This window comes from Symphalangus syndactylus, chromosome 5, assembly GCF_028878055.3.
Source record: "Symphalangus syndactylus isolate Jambi chromosome 5, NHGRI_mSymSyn1-v2.1_pri, whole genome shotgun sequence".
Classification (NCBI taxonomy): domain Eukaryota; kingdom Metazoa; phylum Chordata; class Mammalia; order Primates; family Hylobatidae; genus Symphalangus; species Symphalangus syndactylus.
This window is the reverse complement of record NC_072427.2, coordinates 113,591,592-113,607,205: the sequence shown is the minus strand read 5'-3', so window position 1 is coordinate 113,607,205 and position 15,614 is coordinate 113,591,592. Positions and strand designations below refer to the sequence as shown.

Genomic DNA, 15,614 nt, shown 5'->3' with positions numbered 1-15,614 from the left:
GCTTCAGCATTATCATTTGAACTTTAGAAGGAATTATTACTTCAATAGAAGATTGTTTTACAGTGCTACAGTGTAGTATTGTGACTGTCTCAGGCGTGCACAAATCTGTCCAGATACTTAACTTATTTTCATGTAGATCAAATAATTGTCATTGATTTTGATCCTGAGAGGCAGATAATTCAGCATTTTTAAAAAAGATAATGGTATTACAGCAACATTTGGATACTCCAGTGCTGTGGAGAATACCACCATTATAGTGGCTGGTGAACTCTACCATTATGTAGGACTGCACTTTTCCCCCACATGTACAAGGCTACTGTGTAGAGCAGGTGAAGCTATGTGGGTCCACAACAATGTAGTTTTTAGTCGATATCAAGAGGTATCTAAGCTCAAATCACAGTGTAGTAACTATATTATAGTTCCTTTCATTTTTAAAACATTTCAGCCGGGCGCGGTGGCTCACACTTGTAATCCCAGCACTTTGGGAGGCCGAGGCGGGCGGATCACGAGGTCAGGAGATCGAGACCATGGTGAAACCCCGTCTCTACTAAAAATACAAAAAAATTAGCCGGGCGTGGTGGCGGGCGCCTGTAGTCCCAGCTACTTGGAGAGGCTGAGGCAGGAGAATGGCGTGAACCCGGGAGGCGGAGCTTGCAGTGAGCCGAGATTGCGCTACTGCACTCCAGCCTGGGCGACAGAGCAAGACTCCGTCTCAAAAAAAAAAAAAAAAAATTTCTGTCCCTTTGTGATTTCATGCTTTGCATTCTGTACATATTCTTTCCAAATCACTCCTCAGAACCTGCGCCAAGATGGTGCTACTGTGTTATTGTTCCCTTAACATTTACTTATTCCATTCACATGTGACTGTTCTTGTTATTAGTGGGAGTAAGGGGCTGCATAATGTACTATAAGCAGTTGTGGTAGCTAAGCTCCCAGACACAGGTGAATCCTCCATTCATTGGTTAAGCTCCAGTTTTATTCTTGGCTCACCTGTATTTTGTGATACCAAAATACGAAGTTCTATATATCCTTCTCCTCTTCATCTTGTCTGTTTCTCGTAAGTCTCTCCAAATTTACAGAGTTAACATATTTTATTTCTGCTGAGTCAAACTAATATTTCCAACTAATATTCCTATCTGATAAGGACTAGCCTTGCTCCATCCTCATTTTACATTTGTCATCTTTTTTTCTTTCTCTGTAAAAAGACCATGTGTGTTTAACTGCATCCATTTTCATGATCAATACATTTGACCATACACTTTACATGGTGTTTTGTAATTTTTAAAAAATGCAGTACTCAGTATTGGACATATATTTTCATGTCTCTTTTTACCATGCAAAATAAACTTGAAGAGAATGTTGATATATTTCTGGGAGGAACCAGAATTAAAGATAAAGAGATGGAAATGGTCAATTCCTATTCCTAGATAACTTTTGTAGTTACCTTTCAGCGTGGGTTATTTAGAAAGCAGTGGTAATACTACTTCTGTTGGAAACATTGTATCCTCTATAGACTTGACAGAAATACGCACTTGGTTTGAGTTAGTCGAAGTAGAACATGCCAAGTCCATAAATTTACAGAGTGAGATTGTTGTTTAGAAGATTGGTTTCTATTACTATTATCTTTGAGATTATATTAAGAAATTTATTCTCTGCTGCAGGATAGTTTCGCATATCAAAATTGAATAAGGCTAATGTTTCATTAGAACCATTTATTCCCTATTATTAATACAGAAATTTTATTTTAATGTCCGTGCCATCCTCTTCTGATTCTTTTCATAGTTTTCAAAGTAAGTAATTTAATTTGGTATAATACTTCCAAGATCTCAAAGCAAATCTGTATTTTAATCTCTCAGGTGTTCACTAGTATTACGAGTGACTAGTGGAAATAATAAAAGGAAATCTTGTTCATAAAATCCAACAGAATGATTTTTTTCCTCCCTGCAAAATCTTCTCATTAAAGCTGAAACATAAGACCTCATAAAATTCAATTTCTACTGAGTGATATTCCAAATAAGAGTACTAATTCATATTGTATTAATCAAATTAGTATTTGTTCCTCTTCTGCTAAAATGTGATCGAGAAATTCATGTGTATCAGTTCTCCAGCACCATTCTTTCCCTACTGAGATAATAAATGATGGGAAAGTATTTTTTGGTTCATTTCATGCTGCTTCCCTAGATCTGCTTACTGCAAAGGCAAACTTACCTGAATACTTTTGTTTAGATTTTTAGCCAACCATTCTTGCTATCAGTGTATGGATCAGAATGAGTAGAGGGATTTGTTTTCTGAGTATGAACAGCACACCCTACCTGAGACCACTTAAGAGATGCTGGAGTCAGAATCTCTGGAGAAAGGATCTGATACAGTGCTATCTTAAAGAGATCTTCAGATAATTCTGAGGTTAAGCAGCATGGCTCTAGGCTGTATTTATAAAACAGAAATTATTCTGGAGAGAAGAGCGTTGTCTGAGTTACTATTTTACATATGTTACTCTTGTCTTATCCAAGAAGTATCTGAAGTTCTTACAATATAGCACACCCAGATTTCTTTAAAAAAACAAGGAAACACTAGTGAAGATTGGAATGAAGTGTATTGCGTAAGGTTTTATAAATTTGTCTAGAGGCAGCAGGCAGAGTTGGCTCTGAAACTTCTCTACAAACACTGTCTACAAGTTAAAAATAAGCTGATGTTCCAGGAGAGTACGGTTGGATCCTGAGTGTAAGACCTGGTAGAATAAACAATATCGTCAATGTTCTCAAGTTCCTTGAAAGCAGGAACTAGGTGATATTCTTTTTTTTTTTTTTTTTTTTTTTTTTTTTGAGACGGTTTCACTTTATTGCCCAGGCTGAAGTGCAGTGGCATGATCTTAGCTCACTGCCTCCCGGGTTCAAGCAATTCTTGTGCCTCAGCCTCCTGAGTAGCTGAGACTACAGGCATACACCACCACACTGGACTGATTTTTTTTGTATTTTAGTAGAGACAAGGCTTCACCATGTTGACCAGTCTGTGGCCTCGAACTCAAATTCCTGAGCTCAGGCAGTCCTCCCACCTCAGCCTCCCAAAGTGCTAGGATTACAGGCATGAGCCACCACGCCAGGCCTGGTGGTGTTCTTATTTATGTCTCCAGCATCTAGTATAATAAACGACATATGGTAGATGTTCCTTGAAAGTTTTCTGTTAATAAATTCATTCCCTATGGAGATTTCCAATAATCCAATAATGAATTTCCTAGGGGTGATCCTCAGTGTAGGAGAACATAACAATTTTAAAGTAGAAACAAAATAGTCACACAATAAGGAGGCAGGCCAAATACATGTGGTGAGGATGTAGCTCTTTGTTCTGGATAAATTTATGGTTTGACTCTGGTTTGTAAACCTCTCTCCCCCACACCCCTCAGATTTTCTTTGGAATGGGGCCCAGGAATCTGAAGTTTCAAAAGTTCCACCAGAAATTCTATGCAACCACCTAAGCGTGGCTCTTTGTAGGCTCTTACAGGGTATCGTGGACTTTTAAATACATTTCTAGAAATGGATGGACTGTATATCTCTCAAGCAGTCCCCTTTAAATCTTCTTCAATGTGAACATAGTAAGTATTGACCTATTAGTAAGTCAACAAAATAAAGACTTCTGAAAGATATCAGAGAAGTTGGTCTTATTTTATAGTTAAGAGCAGATCCTTACTCTTTAATAGCCAATTGATGGTAAAGTTGACCTTAAAATATTGAAGACGATAACCAGGAAATATGCATAAGTAAAGTACTCCCAAACCTCCTCAATACCCTGTTTCAACATGAAGATGGACAAAAGGAGCAGGCTCAGAGTTCCCTCAGAATGTTGAGTTGTCTTCTGTAACAGCTAGAGAAGCATGGCCGGAAAATCACTCTGTGGAGGTCAGTCATTTGAAAATCCTACAGAAATACCCATAGAACAGATGAGTGATTTGAGAGAGTCTTTAGGAATAAGGATATTGACCACAACACGACTCATCTAAGTTCCCTGGGAGGTATATACACAGGGAAAACCCTGGAGAAAATTGTTCTGTATGGCATTCAGGGAATTTATAGCTGCGGGCCACTAGTGATGAGGTTTTTAATAGGGTTAGAGGATAAACAACAATTGTATTATATGGTAAAAGCCGAACTTGTTCTGCTGTTGTTCCTAACACAGAAATAGAAATTACTAAAGTGTATGGTAGGGTATTAGTTGCATGAGCCTTCCGTACAGAACAACACAATATAACCAGTACATGTTATGTTGAATAGAGAGTAATTCTTTTTGTTTAAAAATATGAGTAGGTAGGTACAGTCTGGAAATAATGTATCAGAAATATTAATAGTGATTATCTCTGAGGAATGCAAAGAGTTTTAAATTTTCCACATTTTTCTTGTTTGTTCTAGTAAACATTTTTATTCTTTGGTTTGATAAATTGGAGACAAAACCTCTTTTTTGTCTCCTTTGACAGTTTTTTTATACGGACTTTATTTTACAATCTGATTCCCTTGTAATTCTTCCAAGACCACTTCCCTGTGAATAGCCTGTGTTTCATCTACACCAGATTACTCATCATTTCTATTGCATGTAGGAAATTTTTCTGTCATTATGGCATGTTCATGAAGTATCCTTCATCTTAAAAATGTTCTTTTATCGTTAGTGTTCATGAATTTTTGCATATTCTTTAAGATCTTCCTCATATCCCAGAGTCTTTGTGAATTTCTCTGAGAGCACTTCTGTAGCAGCTATTATCTTTTTCCTCTTAATTCCAACCTTTTCTTACTACCAAATGTATTATGTTCTTCTCTATTGTACTTATATTTTGGCTTGCCTTCCAGAGTCTCATATATAGCAGGGATTTTATGAATCTTTGATCAGACCTTACAATGTGCTGTTCCTTCTGCCTGGAATCTTTTCTATTCTTTTCTCCAAGATAATCCTCTACAAATCCTTCAAGACTCACCTAAGTTAGCAGCTCCTCTAGAAAGTGTTTAACAGGCAGCATTATCTCAAGTGTGTGTATTGGGTCCACAGTGCTTGTATAAAACCTTGTGTGTAACTTTTATTGAATTTAGCACATTGTATTATAATAGAATGTATATTTGTCAGATTTTACTCAGAGTTCCTTAAAATTAGTGTAGTATGTAATCTTTTGTTTTTTACATTTTTAATACCTAATATAGTACTGAAAATGGCACAGGTTCAATAAACATGTTGGGAATGCAATTTGAATTTTTTGTTTCCAATCTCCCAGGGTGTCAAATATTGTAGGTTCAACTACCGTGACAACAAAACCACTCACTTAAGTTCCCTAGGAGTTATATACATAGGGCAAACCCTAGAGAAAATTGTTGTGTATGACATTTAGCCAGAAGCATTCAGTGCTACTCGTAACGTTTTTGTACTCAAACTCCTTTATGGAAGGAAACCTTGGCCCTGGTGACCTAAGGTGGATTTGACTTGTGTTGATCAGATAAAATTACTCTTGGTCCTAACAACCAATTTTACAAAGGTTCTAGGTTTCAATGGGTCATTAGACCAATGTCAGACCAGATGGATATATTGCTTTAAGTTCACATCCAATTATTAACCGTTGACATTATCTACTATGGTGAAGAGAGGAAGAGTGCCAAACACAAGGAAAAGTTTTATCAACAAGGAGTTTCTCTCCCAGCCCTAAAGCAGCTGGCATGAGCCGTCTATCCTGAAGTCTTCCAGAAACAGAAGTATTGCTAAGCTGATGGTAGCCAAAGATTTTCTTTATCTATTGCTCATGGGCATTGAAAGGCTATTGCAGTCCAAAATCAGGAAATGATTTAATGAGGACATTAAATTTCTTTTAACTTCTCTCCTTCCTTTTTGTACACATTGTAAGCATCCTCACCTCTAGTTTTCCTTATCACATAGTTTTACCTCCATGATCTCAGTTAACTCATGTCAAAAACTTGGTATGTTCATGTGCAGCCTCCACACCTTTGTGTACAAAATATGTCTTGATTCTAGCCAATTTTGTGTCCCTCTGTTGCTCTCTCTGTTAATCAGAAAGCACATTTATTTCTTTTTCATGTTGCTCTACTGCCTTCTATTACCTTCACCGATCTCTAGTTTTACTTTCCTCTCTAATTCGTTCTTCACAATATCCCCAGAATAATTTTTTAAAAACTTGCTATGTTGCCATTGTATTATATATTATATTATATACCTGCATCATCTCTTGCCATTTCTCCACTCTCATACTGTAGTCCAGTCATATTATTCTTTTTCTCGAATGTAGCCCATGCTTACTGCATGGACTCTTCATTTTTCCACCTGGAAAAACAGCTCATTCATTATTCCGCTTAATAGGTCACTTTAGGTCACAATCCAAATTGCTCACATCACTTCACTGCCATTGTTCCCATAGAAAGTGTTATAATATTGTCAAAATTTATATATGTGATTATTTGGTTAGTGGTGTTCTCTGCAGATGACTGTAAGCTTCATGGAGACAGAGACTGTCTCCATGACACCAGTGGATGTTCATTATACATTGTTGGATATATGAGTCTGGAACTCAAAAGATGGGTAGGAGATATCGTAAATTTTTATTGGTACCAGTTTGCCTTTCCTCTGACAACGCTCAGCTACTGGGGGCAAGTACAGAAAAGATGGAAGGTTAGGTTCATTCAGGGTTAAGATTTTGCCAGGAAGTGTGAAGGAGGATGCTGTGGCCAGAGAAAAATAGCTCCTGTGCACTCTATAGAAAGTCAGCCCAGGATTGCTGTTCAAACCAAATTCTTTTGGTAAAATGCTGGCAATTTTCCAAAATGAGCTTTTGTTATTTCTCATGGTAGAAAAATTTACTGTGAATTCCTTACCATAAACTATAATGAGAGCTTTCTTTCATAATTATTGGGGTACTCTTAGTTCTGGGTTTTTGTTTTTTAATAAATTCTGGGAAGAAGTGCCATACGAGGAAAGATCTATTTTACTTTGAATGGAAGACTAAAATTGGTTCATACATAACTTCAGATACAGAAATGAATAAAAGATTTATCTTAGTATAGACTCTGTGGTTTATATTAGATATACAATTGATTCTTTTCTCATGAAGCACAAGCAACAGGAGACCCAGAATATCTAGAGCAGCCATCAAGAAGTGATTTCTCAAAGCACTTGAAAGAAGAAACTATTCGAATAATTACCAAGGCATCACATGAGCATGAAGATAAAAGTCCTGAAACAGTTTTGCAGTCGGTAAGAACTTTTCTTTTGGCTCTCTGAACATAGCCGTGGTCACGACATTTCCTCCAGTATAGTGGAGAGGGACCTGTTGGGGAGTCAGGAGAGACGGGGCCCAGTAATGGCTCTGCCATGGGCATGATCAGTGACCATGGGCAAGTCAGCTCATGCCCAGGCTGTGATTTCCTCAGCTGTGATTTTAAAGACACTTTTCTCTTAAGTTTCTGTCTTTCTGCTAGAGAATTCTAATGAATCATAATCATAAATTAAATTGACCATTTGATTTGGAACTTAAAAAGAGAAGTGTAAAATTTAGCAGTATTTCTCCTGTCTCTCACCCATTCCTCCATCTATAATCTGATTACATTGGAATAGTTGCGAATTTAAGACGTAATTGTCATAATTTCATGAAATGTGTTTAACAATAAAACTACTAGATACTGTAGATTAGAGTATTATTTAAAACTACTAGATACTGTAGATTAGAGTATTATTAGAAGGGTAAGTATGATGTTGTAAAACTGTTTATGAATATTTCAAGAACGTCCTATGCAAAAATATCATTAGGCTACTCTATTGTAGTTTTCAAATACATCTTTTTATAACAGTAAATTGAGCATGTTGGTGTTATACTATGTTATCAGTGAATATGACATTCTGAGAGAAGCTATTTCAAGAATTTGTTACTACTAAACCTTTTAGTTCCTGTAGTCATTTATCTTTTATTAGTGAGCATAAGCAGCTCTAATGCAGATTTTATGGTAGCTCTTTCTAATATTTGAAGATTCCCCTTGACAACTAAAAAGAGTACGACGTATAATAATTTTACAACACGTAATTTTCTGCTTAGTGAGTTCAGTGCCAGCAATAACCTGCTAATTGCAATGAGGCTTTAAATATATAATAAGACTTCCTTTAGCCAAAATGTTCAAGAGATATGGTACTCTGTTAATTTTGTTTTGATAAACTGAATAACAATACAAATTATTTTTTGTTTGAACAATTTTGAAAATGTATTAATATATCATCTTATTAAAATGTATTAATTTAAATAGATATTTGATGATTCCAAATTTTGCAAATGCCTTAGAAGCTTTAAATGAATTTGATATGAACATCACTAACTCTAAAGCTTTTCCTGGAAAATGCTTTGTTTAGTGGATCTGGGATGTCTACTTCTTGGGTGATGGTAAGAGGAAAACCTAGGGAAGGAGAAAGAACAGAGGAGTAGGTACGAGGGGAAATAGTTTTGTCTGACAAAAACTGCATTTGCAAGGCGTCTGCTAATTAGAATTTTTATTTGTTAAAGGCCTAAATTATGATTAATAAGTGTCACTTTTTAAGCTGATATTAGAAAACCAAAAGCATTACTTAGCTTAATGTAGAATCCTGATTTTAAGTTTGGAAAATCATATGGAATTTAAATTTGCAGAAGTCACGTAAATTTTGATTGCTCAGCTTCATAATATGGATATCGTCTTACAAGGTAGCAACCTACTACCTAATCTTTACTTCAGAAAGGAGGATGACAGGGAGACTATATGATAGACAAATACACTATTTGTCTATTCATTTAATTGTTTTCTGCAGTGGCATCCACAGTTAGCCCCATTGCGTATGTAAATCCTGAAGCAAGTCTAAGAATTCATTAACCGTGGCTTGATCTTACAGTCAGTTGCTTAGCGTCATGATAACTACTTCATAGCGGTTTTTTTCATTTAAACTTAGCGTACACTAGAAGCTAAATTGCACAGGTGAAAAGTATCTTCGGACTTAGGGATTAAACATTTCTGGATTTTGGAATATTAGTTTTATTTATTATGAATGCAACCTTGAATAAATTGCTTAATTTCTCCAGATAGACTTCAGTTTTCTTTTCCATAAAATGAAGGTAATTGTAGGATTAGTCAAGAGCATTATTTGTAAGTGCCTGGCATGGCATGTAGTAGACACTGAGTAACTGTTGGTTTCCTTCTGTTACATCAGTCCTAGCTGCTTTTCAAATATGCAATATATTAAAATCAACCTTAGTATAAGAAAAATTTCCTAGAAAGCATAGAATCATGGAAATTAGAGAAAGTCTTCAAGTGTTCAGGCGCCCTTCTTTTTAGAAAAATGTCTTTAATTTTAAATGGAATACTTAGGATATTTTCAATATAGAAGAGTAGACCCTGAGAAAAAGTCATGCCTAGTCCCACTCACTACTCAAAGTTAATTATTGTAAATACGTTGGTATTTTTTTCACTCTTATTTTAATATGTAGATTTGGGATTTATTTTTATAGTTGCATACAAAATTTTGTCTTGCCTTCTTTTAATCACTTACCTTTTATAACCATTTCCCCATGTTATACACTCAGTGAAAACATTTAGTGGCTGAATATTATTCCATTGAATAATTAACTTCTTGTTTATGTATCTCCTACCCCATTGTATATTTGTTTCTACTTTTACATTATAAATAGGCTGCTAGAAATGAAAACTTTTTTCATATTTCAGGTTATTTCCTTAGAATAGATTTCCCATGGTTGAATTACTAGGTTAAAAGGTAAAGGCACATTAATGTGGCTGTGGACTTAGATAGCTTTTTTGTCACCCTTCTAATGAGACCACTTTTTAAAAAGTCATGTAATTAATGGATTTCAGGCAAGTCATAAAAATCTTTGTATTTTAATTATTTTTGCAGCATATTAACTGAGAAACTTATTTTTAACTCTTTTCAAGTTTAGCCTTTGTTAATGTAGTCATATAAGACCTGAAAACCATAGAAAAAGATAAATACACATGTATTTTACTCTAGTGAGCCCTTAAATTCTTTACATGAAAAATTTTTATGGTACTTTGGGATATCTAAATTTGATGAATGATACTACAGAATTATTTTATGTGGCAAAGTTTCTTCTCCTTTTCAGCTTTTACCCATGTATTTAATCAGCATTATGCTGTTGAAACTCTTCAATAGTAACTGAAAAGGTTTATGAAACATTTATGTTCCTTAAGTGCGATTTTTTTCCCCCAAAGGGAATCTGTTTTGTAAGGATTAATATTCTAAGTAATAACCATTTGCTTTCAATTTATATTTTCTTTTCCTAAGATAGAATTGTTTTGGATTGGTTTGCTAGTGAGAAATCATCACCACAAACTCCAAACAGATTTCTGAATTTACCTGTTTATGTTTCACTCTTGTGTACAGAGACCTACCACAGTTCTTCTCTTATATGCTAGAAAGATTAAAAATCCTTAATTAAATGTCATAGACCAAGCACATCTCTGTAGAATGTGTGTGATAGTAGTATTAGGTTAAAATTATTCAAATATAAACAATTTAAAGTAGCACAACAAAGTAGTATAATGACTCATAGCTGTCATTTTATAGACCAGCTGTTACATACCAGGTGTTGGCTTAGCTGCATATTATATCTCATGATCATGATACCTGTTCAGGCTGATCATTTCCTGTTGAAAAGTTGTGGATTTTGATACATTAAGGATAAATTGTGGATTTTGATATACATATATATATATATATATATATATTTTTTTTTTTTTGGAGACATAGTCTTACTCTGTAACCCAGGCTGGAGTGCAGTGGTATAGTCTCAGCTCTCTGCAACCTCCGCCTCCCAGGTTCAAGCAATTCTCATGCCTCAGCTTCCAAAGTAGCTGGGATTACAGGCATGTGCCACCATGCCTGGCTAATCTTTGTATATTTAGTAGCGACGGATTTCGCCATGTTGGCTAGGCTGGTCTCCAACTACTGACCTCAAGTGATACGCCCGTCTTGACCTCCCAAACTGCTGGGATTATAAGTCTAAGCTACTACGCCATGCCAAAAATAGCGTTTATTTTAAAAGGGGCAGTACCAGTTGCAGCTATTGGTTTTGTTTTATCAGTTAAACTCTTTTTCTATATATGCTTCCAGGAAGCCAGGAAGTGTTCACATTACTGCAATTTACCCATATTTCTAACGGAAATAAAACCTCTTTAATTGCTGTTATAAAAATGTTTTTTGTAATATCAAAACAAAAGTTTATCTTTGTTTATGAAAACTTATGCAGTTGAGTTACTAAAGTTGCTTTTAAGCACCTTCAGTACTTTTGGCTTTTTTAATAGGTAAATAGTGGATACGCTAGTTATAAATATGTTGAATAAGATAAATAAGTATGTAAAAATCTGTACGGTATTTTGAATGAATCATATGAGTGTCATAAAGTTTTGAATGAAATTTTCTGAATTTTACACTGACATCTGTATTAGTATAGATTACTGAAATACATAGAATTTGTTAACAATAAAAAGAAAAAAAAGGAATAAATCTGATTGAGTTGTTTTTTTTTTTTTTTTTCTTTTTTTTTTTTTTTTAATTATACTTTAGGGTTTTAGGGTACATGTGCACAATGTGCAGATTTGTTACATATGTATCCATGTGCCATGTTGATTTCCTGAACCCATTAACTCGTCATTTAGCATTAGGTGTATCTCCTAATGCTGTCCCTCCCCCCTCCCCCCACCCCACAACAGTCCCCGGAGTATGATGTTCCCCTTCCTGTGTCCATGAGTTCTCATTGTTCAATTCCCACCTATGAGTGAGAACATGCGGTGTTTGGTTTTTTGTCCTTGCGATAGTTTACTGAGAATGATGTTTTCCAGTTTCATCCATGTCCCTACAAAGGACACGAACTCATCATTTTTTATGGCTGCATAGTATTCCATGATGTATATGTGCCACATTTTCTTAATCCAGTCTATCGTTGTTGGACATTTGGGTTGGTTCCAAGTCTTTGCTATTGTGAATAGTGCCGCAATAAACATACGTGTGCATGTGTCTTTATAGCAGCATGATTTATAGTCCTTTGGGTATATACCCAGTAATGGGATGGCTGGGTCAAATGGTATTTCTAGTTCGAGATCCCTGAGGAATCGCCACACTGACTTCCACAATGTGATTGAGTTGTTAAAAATGGGTATCAGCTTCCAACGGCCTTTTCTTTTTTTCAGCAGGTGTTTGTTGAACACTTAAGATATAAGTATACTGGAGCCTCATAGGCTGTATATAATAAGTTAAACAAAATAGAATATGGATATTAACTGGATACACAATTGATTACCAAAAAGAATAGTAGAAAGATAAAATTATAAGGAAAAAACCCTACAAATTCTGATGAGTTTAGAGGAGGTCATATCTTATTTTGGTTGAGATATCAAGAAAGGTTTTGGGGAGCTATTGGACTTTTTAAAAAATTGTCAGCTCTACAGACAATAATAGAAAATACAACTCCACTATTTTTTATCTTAAGTACTTAAAGTTCTAAATACTTTCAGGGAAAAATGTAATGATATTGGTAATACCCAGTTTGAGGATGTAAAGGGAAAACTGCAGGTTTTGTATTACTACTTGATGAATGCATTTGCTTCTGATGTTTAGTTTTAAGTGGTTTCATTTGATACCAAGTCAATGCAGGTATTTTTAAAAGATTTAAGAGTATGCACTTAAACAGTTTAATAGTGCATGTGCATTGAACTTTTAAAAATAAGTCATATGGATACAGGGCTGCTGCTTAGGGATGTGCAGGTTGTACAGTTGTGCAAGGATGCCATTGTTCTCCACTGTTCTCTTTTCTAATATTTATATTAATGATTTCCTTCTGCAGAAACCTGAAAATACTACAAGCCAACCACTTTCTAATCAGCGAGTTGTAGAGGTGGCGATCCCTCATGTAGGAAAATTTATGATTGAATCAAAGGAGGGGGGGTATGATGACGAGGTACCTGTTACAGCCCTCTGCACCATTGCTACTTAACTTTTGCTATTTAATACAAATACTTTGGGCATGCCTGCACCCTCATACTTAATGTCTATTGCTACATAACATACAGCTTTGCCCCCTCATAGTCCAAAATTACTTTACCAATTATCAACAAAACTTTGAATTTCAAATGAAAATTTAAGTAGAAAACTTATGGAATTTGTCAAAAGAATTTTCTGTTTCTGGAGTTAATTCTTTTATGCAGAAATAGTACCAGTTTACTTTCAGGTTGACAGATTACAATAAGATTTGTTTAATTAGTACAAAAATTTTTTTGCATTTAAAAATAATTTTTTATATTCCATTCCTGTTTTACTGGAATTACTTATTATAATACTTTGCCCGCTATCTCCTGCCAGAAAATCCCACAGCTTGATTGCAGGATGGATAATTGATATTTTTGCTACTACAGCCTCTCCATGTGACTGTGAGTGGAGTAAGTCATCAACATTACTGAGTGCCTACCGTTAATAGGACCTTCATCTTTATTCTTATCTCTTCACTGTTAATTCTCATTTACTTAGTTTTCCAACAGCATGGAGGCATTTTTGTTTCTCATGATTTAGTTCATTGGAATCCAGATGAAAATGATCTATTGTCTTATTCTATCAGATTATTTTCTCCCCTTTTCCACTTTTCTCTTGAGACACTTAATATTACTCTTTTTGAGGAACGGCCAGTAAAGCTGTTTTTGAACAGGAACACAGAGAAGGCCATAATATTGGGAAGTGGGGGAGGGGGTGATTTGGACAAACGCTTGTTGGATTCTAGTTTTTATGAGTTTGGATAAGAATTGCATTTATGTTAGCTTTTTTTCACGTAACTTTTTTTCTGACTTACTCCAATGTTACTATCATGCTAGAGTTAATCACCAAAGTCAGAAGTGTCATAAAGACATATCACTGTACCAGTGTAAGAAATCACATGCCATAAAGAGAATAAGAGATTTGTGAGATAAACTGGTCAGAGAGTTTTCTCAAGCAGATGTTAGATATATTGCAATTCTCAGTGTATAATCCAAAGTAAATACAATGAGTAATAGGTTCAGTGAATCAGAGGGAACGAAGTCAATCTCTTGATTGCTATAAGATAGCTTCATAGGGCCTTGAGTAATTTCACTTTGCAGATATTTTAAAATGTAAACAGGTAAAAATAATCTATTATAAAAACAAAAAAATGCTTAAGTATTTAGTATTTAATGGCTCTACATTGTTCTAGTTAACTATTTTATAAACATACTGGCTCTTGAAAATTATGGAATCTGGCATGTTTTTAATAAACCTGTGAATTTATTGATTAAGCAGTTAAGTACTTGTTTTAGGTTGTGCCCTCTCTCATTTAAAAAAGTTGAATTGTGATTAATCATTTAACACTATCTTTTGTGCAAGTGCTTATGCTATTGACAGAGTTGTGTGTTTTGTCGTTTTTTAAAATTTGTTGCAGTGACAGTTTAACAGTGCATGTGCATTGGAACTTTTAAAAATGAGTTGTTATGGATACAGTGCTGCTGCTTAGGGATGTGCAGGTTGTACAGTTCTGCAAGAATGACTAGACGGGCAGAAGTGGGAAGCAAATTGAGCTCATGCTGAGCTCTCTGAGGCTTGAGGAAGAGGTACCGTTTTTAATTGGTAAAAAGGGATGTTGCTTTTTCTAAATAGTTCGCTCAGAGGATAGCACATTTTTCTAATTTGTTTGTCTAGAAGCAGGGTGCCTTTTTCAAATTATCCAATTCAGAGAGGATGCCTTTTTGCAGTTTGCACAAAGGCTCCGTGTGAACCAGCTGTGCCCTGTATGGATGATCTTAAAAGGTGCTTACATGCATATTGGATTAAATTTGGTATTAAAAATGCAACATTTGATTTATAAATATGGAAAACAAAGGAGTTTCAGCTTGCATGTAAATAAATTATTGTAGTTTAAAAACCTTTTTTTAATGTTAACTATCTTCTGTGGCAGATCATGATGACACCGAACATGCAAGGTATTATCATGGCGATAGGTAAATCCAGGAGTGTATATGACAGGTGTGGCCCTGAAGCAGGGTTCTTTAAGGTACAATGAACATTTTCGTTTTCGTTTCTTTTCTTTTTCAAAATTAAACTTCTTAAAATATTTTATTTCTTTGAATTCAGTTTGGTTTTCTGTATAATTTCTCTTTTCCTATCTTAGTTATGGCCACGAGATATCCTAGGGTTTTATTTTATGTATTAATTAACCTAATACTGATTGTTTTTCTCTTAATCCAGGTAATTCAAGAAAAAAATATTTTTATTTGAGTCACTCTAATAGTGTGCTTTTGATTTGTCAGCAGAAATTTGAATTGTATTTTTTATTTGAAGGGAATGAGGACATTGATGAACAATAATAAGAACTGAGTAAATTGCCTCTGGTAATAGTTTATTTTATCTTCATTGTTCATATTATTGGTCAATATCATAATATTCTTTAATTTTATTATGATTAGGTACTAAATTGCTTTTTTGTTTATACAATGATTTATTATATTATTTTCGTTGTTTCCCCATAATTAATTTTTGATAACCTAGTGAGTTCAACACATGTGAGAACATCAAGCTGAACACTATTCCATGAT

The 15,614-nt window shown here is 34.9% G+C and overlaps 1 protein-coding gene across 7 annotated transcripts in view; it reads left to right on the top strand.

Moving 5' to 3' along the window:
- USP25 (ubiquitin specific peptidase 25) overlaps positions 1 to 15,614 on the top strand; it is a 162,357-nt gene that overhangs the window by 108,207 nt on the left and 38,536 nt on the right. For 3 of the 7 annotated variants that reach the window (XM_055279311.2, XM_063640659.1, XM_063640661.1), the window contains 2 exons: positions 7,088 to 7,230; positions 14,978 to 15,073. In XM_055279311.2, the coding sequence (XP_055135286.1) occupies positions 7,088 to 7,230; positions 14,978 to 15,073 (239 nt within the window). Of the gene's footprint in view, positions 1 to 7,087; positions 7,231 to 12,865; positions 12,980 to 14,977; positions 15,074 to 15,614 lie in introns of all 7 variants that reach the window. The other 4 variants (XM_055279312.2, XM_063640660.1, XM_063640662.1 and 1 more) reach the window with 2 other exon arrangements.